The sequence below is a fragment of the Chaetodon auriga genome, chromosome 10, assembly GCF_051107435.1.
Source record: "Chaetodon auriga isolate fChaAug3 chromosome 10, fChaAug3.hap1, whole genome shotgun sequence".
Lineage (NCBI taxonomy): Eukaryota > Metazoa > Chordata > Actinopteri > Chaetodontiformes > Chaetodontidae > Chaetodon > Chaetodon auriga.
Window position 1 is genome coordinate 27,865,297 of NC_135083.1, and position 17,927 is coordinate 27,883,223.

General features: G+C 38.8%; 2 protein-coding genes across 2 annotated transcripts in view; both read left to right on the forward strand.

The window, feature by feature from the left end:
• Window positions 1-1,728: 1,728 nt before the first annotated feature.
• Window positions 1,729-5,889, forward strand: LOC143327535 (phospholipase A and acyltransferase 2). Its single transcript, XM_076741949.1, has 4 exons — window positions 1,729-1,797; window positions 2,392-2,512; window positions 4,252-4,550; window positions 4,997-5,889. The coding sequence occupies exons 1-4, from the start codon at window positions 1,780-1,782 to the stop codon at window positions 5,093-5,095; spliced, it is 537 nt and encodes a 178-aa protein (XP_076598064.1). The 5' UTR covers window positions 1,729-1,779; the 3' UTR covers window positions 5,096-5,889.
• Window positions 5,890-7,322: 1,433 nt separating this feature from the next.
• Window positions 7,323-17,927, forward strand: part of dedd (death effector domain containing) — a 34,207-nt gene continuing 23,602 nt past the window's right edge. The window contains exons 1-2 of the mRNA XM_076739993.1: window positions 7,323-7,622; window positions 10,447-11,086. Of these exons, the coding sequence (XP_076596108.1) occupies window positions 10,522-11,086 (565 nt within the window). The 5' untranslated portion in view covers window positions 7,323-7,622; window positions 10,447-10,521. The remainder of the gene's footprint in view (window positions 7,623-10,446; window positions 11,087-17,927) is intronic.

Here is a 17,927-nt window from a genome sequence, read left to right on the forward strand (position 1 = left end):
CAAAGGTAGCGTTTTCTATGCATTTTTTGTTGTTCACCTCACAAAGTGCAAAGAGCAAAGCAGTCAATCCAGTTCATCAACTCTAACAGTTCATCAACTCCAAAATCAGTTCATATCTCCAAATTTCAATCAGCTCTGTCCTTCTGTAAGACAGAGAAAATTATACATGCTCTTATATCATCCTACCTCAAATGGTGTAAAGCTTTGTTTACTTGCCTAAACAACTGAGCTATGGAGCAGGTTGAAATTGGTCAAAATTCAGCAGCTAGCCTACTGACCAAAACAAAGCAATTCTCATACATCTCACCAATTTTGGCTTCACTGCATTGGCTTCCAGTCTCTTTTAGAATTCATTTGTGTTTTTAATCACAAACAAGGCTCTGAATGATTCTGTACCCCTTTACCTAGATTTTTATTGTGTGGTTTTATGCATTATCTTTATTCTTATCTCAGTCTTATTTCACCTGTTTTTATGTCCATTCTGCGATTTCTTTCTACGTAAAACACTCACTTGGTTCATGTGATTTCTTTCTTGTAAAGCACTTTGAGCTGCATATCCTGTATGAAAGGTGCTATACAAATAAAGACTTAGACTTAGACTTAGACTTTACTTTATTGACCAAAATTGGGAAATTCTTTTGTTGCAGCCGCAGGTTAAACATACACATAAACATAAAATATATACAATAAAGAAGAGTAAGGATGAGAATAACAAAACTGTGCACTGTACATGATGGGCACTTGAAGGCAGCTGGGTACATAAACAATAAGAGTGGGAGAAATGGGGAGTCAGCAAGAGGGCCAACAACTAACAACTTCTGGCATGGGGCCCCTAAGTGATGTAATCTGGCTATGTGTTTTGCATACCACACATGTGCTTCTCTTTCAAGGTAATACATGATGTTTGGGGAAACTGTAACTTTTCCATCTGATGTGCCAAGGTTTCTTTTTCTGGCAGATCTGTTGCTCATTTCATGATCCTACCACCCACTTCCTGAATATTGTAAAATTTTGAAAAGCTTCTTCCAGCTGAGCCATGCCTGCCACCAGTCTCTCCATGCTGACACTTATGCTTACCTGTCTCTCATTCATCTCTCCAACCTCACCACAGCCATCCCAGTCATAATTACCTTTACAAAAAAACTTGTTTAAACTTGCAGGCAGAAGCCTGTCTGTGTGTTCTGCTTCTGATTCCAAACAATCATTGGTTATGACACATGGTCTACACACGGCATTGGAAGAAAGATTTCTTGTTGAAAGAAAAGAATTAAAACTCAAGAGTGCCCAGATTCTAAAATCTCTGCAGGGCCAACACATGTCAGGATATGCCAACATATGCAACTAAGAAGGAGGGTGAAAAAAAAACAAACAAAAAAAAAACAAACTTTTACTGACTTGAGATAAAGAAGATCACACTCTTAAATACTAATTCACAGCTTCCCAGATCCTGTCTAAGAGTGGTCCTTTGTGGTTTTATTTACCCCGTTACCAAGTGATAGAATTAGATTTTAATCAATTTTCAAGAAAGAGCAAAACAGTTAAGTGCACATGTATGAAAACCTAGATATGTTGACAGTTCTTCATAAACTGTCTTAAAGTTCATTGATGTGTTATTCCTGTTGCCTTTTATAAGACTGCTGAGGTTATGTATTAGCCAATCAGCAGTAACTTCCAAGCCACAAACAGTCCAAACCAGATTCTCACACAACACACCCTGTAAAGGCAAACTGCCTTACAACAGCTACCACAGTGCCTACACTAACTTACAAGGATTCAGCTATGGATTATCTGGAGCAGGTAAGAAATAGCTGTTTACAATTCCTTAATGGCACAGTATTATTAAGAGTGACAACTGAAATAAAAATGTTTTTAGTATGATTCGCCCCTTATCATTTTGTAGCATGAGAGCTGTTCCACCTGTATTCTTGATAAAATCAGAGTTTGCTTTTCTCTAGGTAATGTGATGTAACAGAATGTAATGATACAGCAATGTGACTTCAGCCAGTGGAACTGTGAAATTAATTATATGCCAAAGGAAAATTTTGAGAACACTGTTAAACGCATCCTGCATTTTAACATTACTTTAACATTATTTGCTTACAGAGCAACTTATAAGAGCATTCAAACACTATAGGAACAAGAGCTACATGTCATCAAAATCGTTAGTGCATGCCTGACAGACAAACAACAACAAGGGTAATCACCTTTAGTTATGATGATCATGACCAGTATTTGCTATTCCTAAAGAACTTGTGACAGCAGCTCTGCCCTGAACTGAATGCAATGTAGTTAAACCTGCTTTCAGACTAGATTGGGTGGGAGTGGAGCAGAGAGGAGACCTGCCAGAAAAGGATTATTTCTTCAGTATTTACTGTCATGTGTTTTATGCAGGTTGAAGAAATTGTGTCTACTGCCAAATTTGGAGACTTGATCGAATTTTCCTACCCCATTGGATATTCACACTGGGGAGTTTATGATGAAGATGGATATGTAATCCATTTTGCTATTGCAGGTAAGGACAACATCCATTACATTACATAGATTATGTTTTTTTGTTTGTTTGTTTGTTTGTTTGTTTGTTTGGAAGTTGACAAAGAAGAAGAATACTAAGGACAATATCGGCTTCTCAAAACTCAGTGTTCACTTAGGGGCTCCTCTATATGATGATGCCTGAGGATGAGGTTATGATGCTGCACAAAAATCCCTGAGGAATACCTTTCAGTTGTGAAAGAGTGACAATGACAGTGTGACAATGTAATGTACTGAATTGTCTTACAGGGCTTTCTGTATGTAGCATTTCAGTTGATATTGTGATGTTGCTTGTGCATAATATGAAATTTGGACAACAAATTTGCAACTAATTCAATGACTACAGGCCAAAGGACACACAGTGATCCTGGTACTAGGGTCTTTGGCCCTCAGGCAGTTGCCAGCTTTGCCTGGTTGGTTGATTACATGTTGCCGGTGGTGCTACCCTTTGATTTATATGGTGCCATTCTCTGATAAGGTGCCCTTTAGAAACACTCTATAAGCTTTAACCAAAAGTTGTAATAGTGGTTAATACACCATTTAATAATACAAAAGTCAGTAATCAGAAATTGCAAATGTTATGTTATTAACGATAGATGCTTAGACAAATCTTTCAAATTGTAAATGTTCGTGAGTTGTTATAAATCCATTTTTGGCCCAGTTATTCTGCAACCTTTTCCTAGAAGATAAGTGGCTGTCCATTAGGAGGATTTTCCTAATTATCTAAAGAGCTAAAAAATGACAAAACAAGTGTTATGGTGGAGAAGGATAAGTACCAGCCAAAGGCATTGTCACAACATAGCAACACAAAAGTTCTTTCTATTAATGTTTTATATCTGATTTGTAAAACATTAGTAAATTATTTATTCAAGGATCAGGCTTGTAATGTTCTATATCTTTCTTGTCAAATGCCATGAGAAGACCCCAATCAAACCAACACTGAATGCATCTACTGTATCAAAGCCTGAAATCTCTTTCACCTCTGTGCCGAGAGCTCCACGAAAACTATTAAAAACAATGAGCCACACTGTTGCACTGGGTGACGTGTTCCTTCATAGCATGAACACACACTAGTCTAGACGAGAGAAGTTTGGGTGCAGGCCTCCTGCGACAACTTGCTGCAGTTCTTACACAGTAGTGTCATTCACACTCTGTCTGCAGTTGGTTAGTAGTGTCATGCGATTTGTTGTGCTCTTTCTTTACAATGAACTTGGGTTAGATGTGTTTGGTTTCTTTCTGTTACAGATTGTAACACCAAAATGAATCAATTTAGGCTTGAAAGAAATCACCACCTCAAATGCACAAAGATCCACTTTGAGGAACATTGTTGTCCATCCAGCTGTGCATCATTCGTATTGTTTAGTCCTCAATCATGGCCCCTATATAAAATACAGAACACACAAAAATACAGCTATACATTTTTTTTATTCCTATTATTTAGCATTATTTTATTTATTTTTGATTACTGCCCCTGCTCATTGAAAAACAAAAAGTTGTACTGCTTCCACTAGAGATAACGGTAGTGACAAATTGTAAAGTAATTCAGTTGCAGCAACAAAAGAACTCAAGAACTATGAGAGCATGGCTGTTGGTTTGCTGTATTATGGTGCTATTTGACAGTGGTATACAATGAAAGGATACATATTTCTGCACAGAGACTGAAAACTGAGATTGTTTGTCGAAGTGTTACACATCCTGAAAATAAACTGTCCCATTATTTAGAGGAGGGGCAACTGATGAACACCATACGTACTTCCCTGCAAACAATCTTCCCTGTGTGTGGAGACCTTCTTCTTGGGGAAACCAAGATCCGCAGAGTGCGTGTTGGTGAGGTGAACGTCCCCAATGGAGCCCATGTCTTGATCAGTAACAACCGTCATGCCTTCACACCATCAGCAACTGAGGATATGAGGCTACGGTGTGATGCTCTTCTTGATCAGGAGTTCTCATATCACCTTTTCAATCTCAACTGCGAGCACTTTGCCACTTTTATACGCTATGGAAAAGCTGTGTGCAACCAGGTATAAATTTTGGCACTGGAAAAAATAACATCTTTCAATGCTTCTGATTACTTTTTTGTTTAAGGGTAATTGATTGTGCCCAAATACAACTTGTAAGATATGGTGATGTAGTAACTTTCCTGTTTAGATTGAGCAACCTGCATTTTGGCCACATCACGAAAGTGTCAGATTATTTTGTTTACGTCCAGTAGAAAAAAGTTAATGAAATCAACTTAAACAGCTCTTGTCTACAGTTTATCTACATTTATCCACAATTTCAACATATCAATTTGTTGTGATTTATGTTAGGGGAGAAATTGCTAATTGCTAATTAAAAGGGTATGATACCTGTCTGACACCAATAGATTGTTTTTCCTAAAAAAAAAAAAATATTACTCTAATCAATAATATTTGTAGTGACCTGGAATATATTTTAAGAGACTGTTATTCTGTTATTCCACCTACAGATTCCTACAAGACCCAAGAATCTAGAGTGTGTGGAGGCAACTACAATCTTCCAAGACATTGTCTGCCCCAAAGAAATTGCTCAAGATGTTTCAAATTAACCTGCTGACTTGCTTATATGTTCCTGTTTATGATATTATCTCAACTCATGCCTTGCAACATTTTAGTGGTATTAGAAACATGGACAACAAGGAAGAAATTTTCTTTTTGGCCCTCTGTATAGCTGGGATACCACCAGACATTCTTTAAGAAAAACATCATCAAGACCTTATTTGAGCAGACTGTTCACTCTAGTTCACTCGTGATTCCATTTGTGGTCGTATTCTCTAATTCAGCATGATCTAAAAAGGTCAACGGCTCTGAGCTATCAACTAATATTCTGAGGTACAGAATAAGAGAAGGCTTTTTGCTTCACGCAGTGCTTTGATCCACAATAACAATGAGCTTTAGTCAGGTCCCTCTGATATTTGCCAATAATGCTTGTCTTATCTCTTTTCACATGAAATGTCTGCGCATGTGAGATTTGAGTGAAGAACAGGCACCATTTACACTATTTATCATTCTATTCTATTCTATCTGCGCAATATTTCTGAGTTGTCCCTGACTTAAATGTGGTAGACAGCAGATGACATTTAGTCAGATATGGCACTTTCATGCACATGTCAAACGATGTACCCCTAATCCCACCATCACAGATTAGTGGGCTGCATGGGGGACAATTATGGCACGTGTGGAAGGAGTACAATATCACTCTGCCCCTTTTCACACTGGGCTGACATGATGTTAACCTCGGTACGAAGCATAGAATGTTAGGTGCAAATCATAACTACACAGTCTATGAGTATAGACATAGCTCTCTAAAACCAAGGCTCCCTTATCCACTGGCATTATCTTCAGAAAATGCTGTCTCAAATAAAGTAAGTGCTGAATTTATTTGTCCTTTCGTGTTTTCATTTATGTTCCGTGCATTTCACTTTCAATCAGGTATCTGATTTTGACCACATAATTGGAGTCATTTGGGAACGTTCAGGGCAGGGCACTGTAAAATTTCCATTATTTTTAGATCTCAATGTTGACAGTTGTGTTAAAGTACTTGGACAGATTTACAGAAATAGTCATCAAAACCAAATGTAAAAAAATTTTGTGTTACAGTTCAGTTCAGAAAATCTAACTTTATTTTAGATGACCCTGCCATCCAAGGTCAAAATCTTCAGTCAGATATTGGGGGCAGGGGGGGAGTTCCAAAAAGATACATTCAGTGACACCTGAATGACATTCAGAGATTCAGAGATTAATGTAGCAGCTGCCTGAGTCACATTAATAGCTATTTAATGGACATTTCAGCAGATTATGATATAAGAAAACTAACAGACACAATATATGAAAGCTGGTTTCTGATGTTGGGGCTGTGTGTGCACCTCTGCTGACTAAAGCCATGCAAACGGAGGCTTTTGTGCTCCCTGTAGTTTTCATTATGGACTAATCTGTGTTAAAATTTGGAGAAAAGTACGTGGGACAACTTACTGCTCCCTGTAAAAATAACTTAAAATGATCTTAGTGCCACTAGCTGCCAGTGGTCCAGTGGTTTTTTATTTATTTTTTATTTTTTTCTTCAAGGACTTTATTTTACTCGAGGTTCTAAGGACACTTCATATCAAACTGTGATAGGAATCAAATGCTGTTATCAGCATGTACTCCAAACAGAATGAATTTGGCAAGGAGCATTCATTTGTCAGCATTTAAAAAATTCATATTTGAATAACATTTTACAATAAACTCTGCCCCTGTCTGCATGGGCTACCTCCCATGGTTGAAAAGACATGCAGGTTAGATTAAATGGCAAGTCCAAACTGCCAGTAGGTGTGAATATGAGGGTGAATGGTTGTCTCCATGTATCAGCCCTACAATAAACTGGTATCTCTTGCAAAATATCAACAGGGATCAGCTCCAGCCCTCTGTAACCCTCCAAAGGATGTAGCAGTTATACTTAATGGATGGATTTTAGTGTACTGTCTGAAATGCAATTCTTAGAAAGAGATCGAGAATGAACACAAAGGAGTTCACCTTCAGAAATATTGAGATTCTTCAAGGGAAATCTTATAAATTTCTACAGACAGCTATTTCTACTCTCAATATTAATGAGAAATTATAGACTTCTGATTTTTTATCATCACAGATGAACGCAACAATAAAGAGAGACTATATCGTTCTTGAAAAGTAGTTTCCCTTCTAAATCATTCAAGTCTAATTGTTTCGCTTCCGCCGTGCGTGCTCTCACGAGCGACACAACACCGGAAGTGAACTGTTCTGTGAACTGGAAGTTCTTTCATTTTAGCTGAAGAACGATAAGTGTCTGCTTGTTTTTCCATGATGTCTGTTTGAGGACCCAAACCTTTAAACGAACTGTTATTCCTGGAATGAAAGAAACCGTGCCGTACACCACAAGAGACTGGAAACATATCGGTTGAACGTCGTCGACCAAAACAATTTAACGGAACCGTGTTTTTTTTTTTTGTCCTGAAAGAAGCTTTTCTGTGCAAGTAGACACTTGGAAGCTAACTTCGGGTTAGCTGCATACCGAACTGTGATAGTGTCGGACTCTTCAGGAATACCCCCAAAAGATACGAGGTAATGCAGAGTTATTGTTCGATAATGACGTTGCTTGCCTTGATTTTCTGCATCACTTGGCTTTGTGTAAGTTAGTTTGGGTAACATTAACGCTGACAGCAAACGTGGATGAAAGCTAGCGAAGAGCAGCCACACTAACGTTAAACCAAGACGCATAATAATAACGTCAACGTTATTGTTATGTGCAGATTTACGGTATCGTATTAAAGGCTTAGCTATTTAGTTGCAAATAGTGTAACACGAACCAGAGGCCACTTCCTCATCTTTTGTAGAGACCACATATCAACATTGTGCATCTGTTTTTATCTCTAGATAACTATTGTTAGCTTGTTAGCTAACTTCCATTAACATTTGGTACCTAGCTGGTTGTTAGCTAGTTATCTACCTTACTGGACAGCTGCAAATGTGTTTGTATGTTTGGTCTACAATGGAAATTGTCTCCAATTAGTTATTTAAGCGGCAGCAGCATTTTTACATAGATTCAGCTCTTGTGTTTACACAAACACCGCTTCCGCCAAATTCGCCTTAGCTAGCATTATGGAAACTGAAGCTTTTAGTCCTTACGATGATTATGGTGATCCATAATGATTACTTCCTGTGTTCATAGATGCCTTTGTGCACCGTGTACACTTCAAGATCACCGTAGATGTGGCATTTATAAAGTGAAGAAAGAGCAAAACCCGGTTTTGATGAATTCGTGACTGACCGACCTCTACCTCACTAATTCCACATCTGCCATGTCTTTCATGTCTTTTTCTTACTTTGGTGCTCTTCTGCAACATATATGCCCCCTGATTTGATGCAGCATTTGTGTTGATAAGTGATGATTAATCCAACAGCCCATCAACCAAACAGCCAGTTAGACAGTGATTATAGTATATTAGATATTAGAGTATAGGCCTTCTCACCCAGATATTTAGACTTGAATGAAAAGCACAATGATGATTGCTTTCTTCAGTTCAAGTGTCCTTGTGAACCATGACACTGGGACAGTGAGCAAGCATGCACAACACCTGGACCCTGAACCTGAAGCCACTAAATAGAATTTAGTTGACATTCATTTAATTACTTAACAGGTGTGCTTTTCTGGTGACATCACAAAATATCTACTGTGAAAAGGGCCTATTTTCAGAATTTCATATTTACAGATGTCAGCAATATGATGAGAAGTTTTAACATGTAAACAGAAAAAAAAACAGTACCTGTGCCAAGATACGAGTCACCATGTCGATGATGCATAAGATGTTTGACAGCTTCATCAAGGGAACATCGGGGCTGTTGTTCTAGTAATAGTTTAGCTCTAGTTTAACAAGGGTTTATACGTGTGTTGTCTGGAACACAATCATGTGGTCTCAGAGTCTAAACACCACTGCTGTGCCCTCAGAATCTGTGGTTTAAGCTGCACCTGTGGTTAAGTCTAAACCTAGCTTCTGTGTCTTTAGGAAACCACTTGAAGGTTAACTTATACCTGCTTCAGACCTGGTTTAACTGAGGTTTAGAGTTCAGTGTGAGGGCAGATTTCTACAGCTCAAAAAATTTTGTAGATTTGACACCAAGATCCTCTCATTAGCAATGGCATGTAGTGGCACTCTGTGGCAGGCGAGTGGCACTTGCTGGACAGCTGACTCCTCCCTCGAATCACTGTCAGACAGGGTGGGGCCAGATTTCTGTGCATGGTTCATTGTCGCGATGGGTCAGCCGCCAATCTGGTGTACTTTTTTGATTTGAAATCTTTTTATGTCATAATTTTACTTGTTTAGCTTAAAAGAAACAAAAATACGTTCTTAACTAATAGTTATATTTATAGTCAGTTCTAACAATTTTTGGGAAAAAGAAGGACTTTATTTTGCTAGAATTAGGTTCTGTTAACTGATAATTGTTAATATGTTTTTAAATAAAAAGTAAGTTGTTAGATTTAATGTTATGGCCAACAACCCAGCAATATTGATTGGCCAAAATAAACAAGTCATAATAAATATAAAAAAATGTATTTCAAATGGAATATCTTTCCTTTTTTTTTTTTCGTCTTATCAGAATTTGGGTGCATAGAATGTGATTTTTATAAATGACCATAAAAGTAACTGAGTAGGATGTGTAGTTTTGTGTGTAGTTTTATTCCTTTTTATTTAGCTAAACAGGAGAATTCATAACCTCCACAGGAGAAATAATTACATAAAAAGAATGGTGAAAACAAAACGTACTTGCTCAACAACCATCCTAAAACAGAGTTACATGTTTGTGTATTAACAAATTCGCCACCACCCTAATGTCTGTAAGGAGGATATGAGGGCAGCTCGTTAGTTATGTCGTTCAGGCGAGACACATGAACCGTATACTTACATGAAGCTAGAAGTCACAGGAGAAAAAATTTTTAGATGTACTGCAAGATCCCCATTGCAAGTTACTATAAGTATTATAATACTATAAATAAGACACTTCATTTGATTGGAGACTGAACTGTAGAATGAACTACAATAACTTAAATTTAAAATTTAATCAATTACAGAAATAACATGTTGGCCAATTCAACTACTCAGACCGAGTTATTTGTCACATTTATACAACAATCATGCAAAAATGTAATATTTCCATGAAACATCCCTGCTCATTGATTTGGTCATTGTCCACAATGAAAGAGTACTTATGACTGATAACATTTGGAGAGGGAGCTCACACCCATTATTTAAGTTGTGGGAAACCCTGCATGTCTTTAAAGCTGTGTCATTTAGTTGGTTATTGGTAAATGATGATGGCCACTGATGGTAAGCTTGATCTAAAACACAATTAGAATAATTATATGTGATCCCCCACTCTCCGCACATAGCGCATCAGTTGGAGCAGGCAAAGACAGCCGGAGTTGCAGGGATTCGAGCATCCCTTACCACCATCGGGCCCTGAGATGACATCACAGCAGCCACAGCTCCCCAATGCTGTTATTCCTCCCCATCTTGCCCAGAACTCCTCTGCTCAGCAGGCCCGGCCTCACATTCACGCTAATCAGCTGGACTCGAGTCAGAACAGTACAACCGCTGGACCTCTGGACCACAGACCTCTGACAGGCAGGCCGGGCTGCTCTGGTGTGGCAGCAACTAGCGGGCAGGTGGCTAACAGGAATGTTTCTGCCTCCTGCACCAACTCCAGCTTGTCCAGAAGAGATGGGGCCTTTGACCCATGGCCTGAGGAAGCAGTCGACAACTCCCATGGGCTGTACTCACTGCACCGCATGTTTGACATAGTTGGAGCCCAGCTAACACATCGGGATGTCAGGGTACTGTCATTCCTGTTTGTTGATGTAATTGACGAGTATGAGCGTGGTGGCATCAGGAGTGGAAGGGATTTCCTCCTGGCCCTAGAGCGCCAGGGTCGCTGTGATGAGACAAACTTCCGACACGTTCTCCAGCTTCTAAGGATTATCACCCGCCATGACCTACTGCCTTATGTCACACTCAGGAAACGGCAGGCTGGTGAGTATAGCAGTGTCATCACTATGTTCACACCAGGCTTTGATTACATATTTAGTAATTAACAATTTGGTTCAAATGCCTTACTAATGTACAGTTTAGATTTTTGTGCCCTATACTATTCTAAGATCAGTAGAACATCTGCCTATGGACTCAAGATCAAGACATTCCAGAGTTGGAAAATTTTCCTTGGCTCACCTTAATGAGACCAGAGCTGACTCTGAAGATCCAGAATCAACACAATTTATGTTAACAGCATTTTTAGACAGCAGTGTATTGGTAAAAACAACTTAAGAAAGGAAATTTCTGGCACAGCCTCCCAGAATATATAAATACCCAAACAGAACATAGAATAACTTCTCTGATATGTATATCACAAATGTCTACAGTCGAAGTTGGAAATTACATACACTAGGGTAAGAGATGATCTAAAAAGTATATCATGGTATTTTTTTCTTTTTCTTTTTTGGGTTTTGTTTTTTACATTGATGGAAGGTGATATTATAAAAATAAATCAGAAATCAGAAAAAGCTTTGTTAAGCTTTATTGCCAAGTATGATTTTACACATACGAGGAATTTGTTGTGGTGCAGTTGGTGTATGACACATCTATTAAAAATAAGAGCACAAAATATAACAGTATAAATATATATACACAAGTCTGTTTTTTTTTTTTTAAACACTCAAAACATGATTTTACCTCTTTTCACTCTGTTGGTAGTACAAGGGAACAAAAGTTATTTAAAAATTCAAGGACTCAAAATAGGAATGAAAATGAAGCACAGGCCTGCTTGTGTTTTGGGAGGAGTAACTTGCCCCCAAATGTAAGTTAAGTAGTAAATATAATGTGATTCATTCTCAGAGATTGACAAAGGGTAGATCTCAACAACATTTATTTGGCAGAAAACCCTAAAATTATTATGCAGGTACAACGGTCTGTATACCATGGGCCAGGTCTAACCACTACATTTGCGTTCAGCAACAACACATAAACTGTCGTGGCACACTGTAGAGGGGGCTTTCCTGGAACAATAAAGCCAGCTAAGCTTGTGTTGCAGTATGAAGTGTGGAGATAACATAAGAAAAAATAACAAAAAGCAATGTGAAAAAACAGTTTCCCGCAGTCAGTGCACTACTCTGGTTCTTTAATTGGCTTCAAATGTGGCTTAATGTTCACCCAGTGTCCCCTGACTGTCCGTCAATATTAAATATTCCAACATTGTTCCGGCCTGTGGGTGTACAATAGATAGCGCTAGCCACGTTCACCACAGAATGTGTTAACCCCAAATTCAACAGTAGTAGTTCAAAAGTAGTTACTGGGTGTAACTCCGGTTCTATAAGTATGTGCGTAGCCCTCTACCTGCATGTTATTGCAGCCATGTTAAAGCACATTATTTTTAAAATGCTAAAACATGTATCACGTTCATGACGATATTGCAAAGTCCGCATTATGGGCAAACATGACACTGGTGGTGGTGACAAAACCGGTATCCACCCCTAACATACACCCTAGCCAAATACATTTAAACTCAAATTTTAACAATTACTGACATTTAATCCTCATAAACATTCCCTGTCTTTGGGCAGTTAGGATCACAACACTATTTTTAAGAATTTGAAATTTTAGATTAATAGTAGAGACAATGATTTATATCAGCTTTTATTTTTTCATCACATTCCCAGTTGGTCAGAAGTTTAAATACATTTAGTTAGTAATTGTAGGATTGCTTTTAGATTGATTAACTTAGGTCAAATGTTTGCGGGTAACCTTCCACAAGCTTCCCACAACAAGTAAAATTCTTTTGACAATTCCTCTTGATTGAAGTGATAGAACTGAGTCACGTTGTTAGGTCTCTTTGCTTGCTTGTGCTTTTTCAATTCTGTCCCAGAAATTTTATGCTGGATTGAGGCCAAGGCTTCGTAATGGCCACTCCACAAACCTCAGTTTTGTTGTCCTTAAGAAATTTGCCACAGCATTGGAAGTATGTTTGTCATGTCAATTTGGAAGACCCATTTGTGACCAAGCTTTAACTTCCTGGCTGATATCTTGAGATGTTGCTTCAGTATATCCATCTCATTTTCTCCTCTCATGATGCCGCCTATTTTGTGAAGTGCATCAAGTCCTCCTGCAGCAATGCAGCCCTCCAACATGATGCTGCCACCATCATACTTTACGGATCGGATGGTGTTGTTCGGCTTGCAAGCCTTCCCCCTTTTTCTCCAAACATAACAATGATCATGGCCAAACAGTTCAATTTTTGTGTCATCAGACCACAGGACATTTTTCTAAAAAGTATGTCCTTTGTGCAAATGTGCAGTTGGCAGTTTTGGAGTAGTAAGTTGTTCCTTACAGGTTATGTCAATATGGGATTCATTTTATTGTGGATACAGATCATTCTGTACCTGTTTCCTCCTTTCCTCCTTTCCTCCTTTCCCCCTGTTTCCTTCGTAGCATCTTCACAAGGTCCTTTGTTGTTGTCCTGGGATTGATTAAGACTTTTTGCACAGAAGTACATTCATCTTTAGGAGACAAAACATGTCTCCTTCCTGAGCAGTGTGATGGCTGTGTGGTGACATGGTGTTTTTTTAATTATGTACTGATGTTAGTACAGAGGAATGAGGTACCTTCAACTATTTGGAAATTGCTCCCACAGATGAAACAGAGCTGTGTGAGGTCGACAGTTTTTGGCAGAGGCACTGAGTTTAATGGTGGGCTTAAAATATATCTCCAGTTGACTCAGAAGCTTTTCTGGAATTGGAAAATGAGTTTTAATGACAAACCTAACTGTATATAAACTTCGGCTTCAACTGTATGTACTTTATCGCAATTACAAACGGTTCAAACAGTTAATTAGGTCCACCTCACTAAAACTAATATAGTCTAATAAGATAAAACTAACTTTAATTGATCCCCTGCAGGGAAGTTGTTGCAGCAGCACAAGGGTAGCAATAGGTAGCAATACACCCATAGCAATAAGAATTTAAGAAAATTTAAACTATAATAATACAGCAACTCTGCTATTCAGTTTTTATTGAAACTATTTAAAAGATGTGTTGTTTCAACTGTATGATCCTTTTGGAGGTTGCAGTTTGTGGTTCTGTTGAACTGTGTTGTGTTACACAGTGAGTTAAAACTGTTATTTTGTCCATGGCATTTGTCAGCGTGGGTAGGCTTAATAACAGAAACACCTTCATGCATGTGCACTTATAGAATCAGTTGTCTCATATGACTCAACTGTGGCTTGGCCCATGTAGAGACAAATATTACTGAGAAGTTATCATTAGCAGCCACTAGATAACCCTCGTTCATAACTCTCCCCCTGACCTGGTTTAGGTGTGGGTCATAGGCTGCCTGGCTTTGGTGAACTGGTGTTGTTATCTGAACAGTATACTGACCAATTTAAATGAAATTTAACTAACTGAAATTGACAAAAAAAACATCAGAGGAGGGAGAGGGACGTAGAAAGTAGGGATGCACGAGATGCATTGGTGGCTAATACATAATTGTTCAGTAACTAAGTAAATTGAATAACTGTTCTGATAAATGAATTTCAGCTGATATTGTGTAGCTTTTGCTGTGGACAGGATGCTTCTCAAAACACAGTTCTGATTCTGCCTGTCTCCCCTCCACTTTGCTCTGTGTGTTACTACCCGTTTGCACAAGTGCGGGGCTGGGCTCTTCCACTCAGAGAGGACAAAGCAGGAGTATGCATGCAGAACATATCGAATTGAGTGTTCATAATATGAACTCGCAGAAATGCGACGTCTCCCACTGCTCTGCCCGCAGTCAACTTGCTGTCCCCTCTGCATCCACAGCCATACAGCGCTTGTTATCTAAATCAGTGGTTCTCAACTGGTCTGGCTGACCCACCATCACCTATTAATGTCAAGCCGCGACACGAATAGACGGCACTCCGCTGCATAAAAAATCCCCTTCAAAATAAAAGCACATGTTTTTTTTCTGAACATTTTTTTTAAGCCCAGGCAAAGGCTGGCGACCCACTAAAAACGGGTCCGCCAGCTTCTCACCAGTTGAGAATCACTGATCTAAATGACAGATTATTAAGCAGATTGTTAACAAGCCAGAAACAGTTATTCTTCAGCCTAATTAGCTGTGTATCTTTAAATTGATCGAATTTTTGTAGACTCTAAGGCTGAGACTGACTAGCCCCTCCTCTGTTTGCCAGCAGTACCTGTCTAGCACTGAATTTCTTGACATCAGCATAAGCGGGAGGAGGATAGAGATGATGAATGATGCCACAGGACTTTTAGCCAGTTTGATGATAACAAGCCTGCTTCCTTGTTACATGGACCTGCTCACCTTTGGCTGTAAAATGACACTTCATTTACCATCCTAGGCCTGGCAAAATTGGCCAAAAATGATGTTGAAATATTCCCTCTAAAAAATAACACATAACTGTGAACCATTTGAATATCTGTTTTTGCGCATTATGTCCCTAAGAGGGAAAACCAATACAACCAAAGACATACTGCTTGTATATTATTTCAACATAAAAATCTTTCTTCTAAAGATCTGCATATCTACACATTACGAAATAAAAAAATAAGATAATGTCCAATACCAATCAAAGTGATGTTGTGTGCAGACTCCATTCACAGAAACATTTTGTCATTGTAAAACACACTTCCTTTAAATACAACAAAAACAACATAAAGCTCACTAACACCTTGTTTCATCTTTTCACTCTTCCCACATCACTAACTTTGGATTGAATGAAATGTAAATAAATGAAAATGACTTGTAGAGCCGGAATATTGTCACTCTGTAACTTGAATTATTTTCAATGGACATTATGTCTGGAGAGACTTAAATACAACATACTTCCACAGATATTCCTAGTTAAAAAAACAAACAACCCCCCCCCCCCCCCCCAGCAAATACTGAACAACAGAAACTGATTATGTGACTCCTGTCCGTCATTCATCAACACCTCTGCCACCTTATAAACAAACACTAAACAAATTACGTGCTGCACATTTGTCTTTACAACACAAAGCAGATGAGAGGGCTGTTCCTCCAGAACAAACTGAGTTGTAAAAGCTGAAACTGGGTGCATCTTAGACAGAAAGTGTGCCCGTGCAGTCAAGAATCAGAGCTTACACATGGACAGAAAGAGAGGTGAAACAGAAACCTTTGTCTGCTAATTAATTCTGCTAAGTAATTCAGTATAATTCTCAAATTTATCAGAAAAACATATGCATGCTGGAATCCCTGCTTACAGCGAGAAGTAGAATGACCGCTGTTCCACATGAAGAGGTCATACTTGACATGAACTTAGAGTTACTTATGCCCAGGGGCGTAGCACCAAATTCTGGGCCCTGTACACTCTCAATGTCAGTGGGCCCGTATCCATGCCAGTGCACAAGGCGCGTGGGCAAAAAAAAGAAAAAGACAAAAAGAGGGTATTTATTTAAAATTAAAAAAGCATAAATAGGGTTTTAAGCTACAGCCAGATCAGATTATATTGATGAGTGGTTCTTCCATTCACCACCTGAATTGATGCATTTGGTCTACTTCTGCTCAAATACCTAAAACATTAGGCTACATCTGGTTTCTGTACTAACGTTTTGATCCATGACACTCTTGCAAATTTTGATTTAAAAACATTTATTCTTGAACAGGAGAACAGGAGACAACTGCACACTCAGAATCAAATCAAATAAGCTGCATTACCTTTGTAATGAGAAGGTACAGTGTAAATGAACAGAAAAATATTAAGGTTCAATGTGAAAAAAAGAAGCTGTGACTGGTTTCTGCTTTTTACATTAAAGGCCTATGTCATTTTATCAACAGAGCCTGCGATAGTACAAAATGTTGACTGTCAAATTGTTCTTCAGCTTGCAGAAAAAGAAATAAAGCCTTGCTGACATGAGATGTAAAGATGTAATTTACATCCCAGTAAATGCCCACTGACGGGTCTTTTTGTTTGCAAAGTCACTAATAAGATCTGTAAAGTCCAACTGTTTGGCTAAGTGGCTTTCAATCGACAGAATGGCGAGGCTGTTCAGTCTATCCTGGCCCATTGTTGATCTCAGGTAGTTCTTAACCAGCTTCAACTTGCTGAAAGCCCGTTCACCCCCTGCAACTGTGACAGGAAGTGTGCAGAAGATTCTCAAAGCAATGCAAAGTTCTCCAAAAATGCTCTGTAGCTGCATCTTCCAGATAGCATTAAGGAGCTCAAGAGAGGACAGATTTTTTGGAAATGTAGCATCATATATGGTGCGGAAGTGTAGCACTTCATTTTCAAATTCTTGTGAGAGATCCATGTGATATGTTTTTGCCAGTGCCCGGCATGTTGATTTTATTTGCGCTTCAGTCATATCAGTCAGCTTCAGAATAGGTGCAAATGTTTCACATATGTTTGCTGTGGTCTGGAACCTTGCACTCAAGGCACTGATGATGCTATCCATTGCAACAAAAAATATGTTGTTCCTGAATGCATTTTCGGCACTGTCTTCAGTACTTGCATCTTTTTGTGTCATCTCATCAGGCATGCGTTTCCTTTTCCGCTTTCGTCTCTCTTCACTCTGAAAATGATCAGGGACATCCATCGCTTGTGCTACTAGGGAGGCCTCTGCAAGCAGCGAGTCCCATCTATTACGAAGAGCCTGCATTTCCTCTTGTAGTGCCTTGATGTTTGCAGCCTCAACATCCAGAGAAATATTTCCTGCCTGAAGAATCACATTTCGGTTTTCAATGTACTGCAAAATCTTTACCCACACAGTAAGAAGGACGATGGCATCAAAGGTCTTGAAATAACTGATCAAACCATTTGCCTCGGACTTGGCTTCACTTGTCAGACTGCAGGTGGCAAAGACACATT

What these genes read in the sequence shown, in the direction of transcription:
- LOC143327535 (XM_076741949.1), top strand. An exon ending in AATCCATTTTGCTATTGCAG is followed by an intron (nt 2,513 to 4,251) that starts GTAAGGACAACA and finishes CCCATTATTTAG; the next exon opens with AGGAGGGGCAACTGATGAAC. An exon ending in GAAAAGCTGTGTGCAACCAG is followed by an intron (nt 4,551 to 4,996) that starts GTATAAATTTTG and finishes TTCCACCTACAG; the next exon opens with ATTCCTACAAGACCCAAGAA.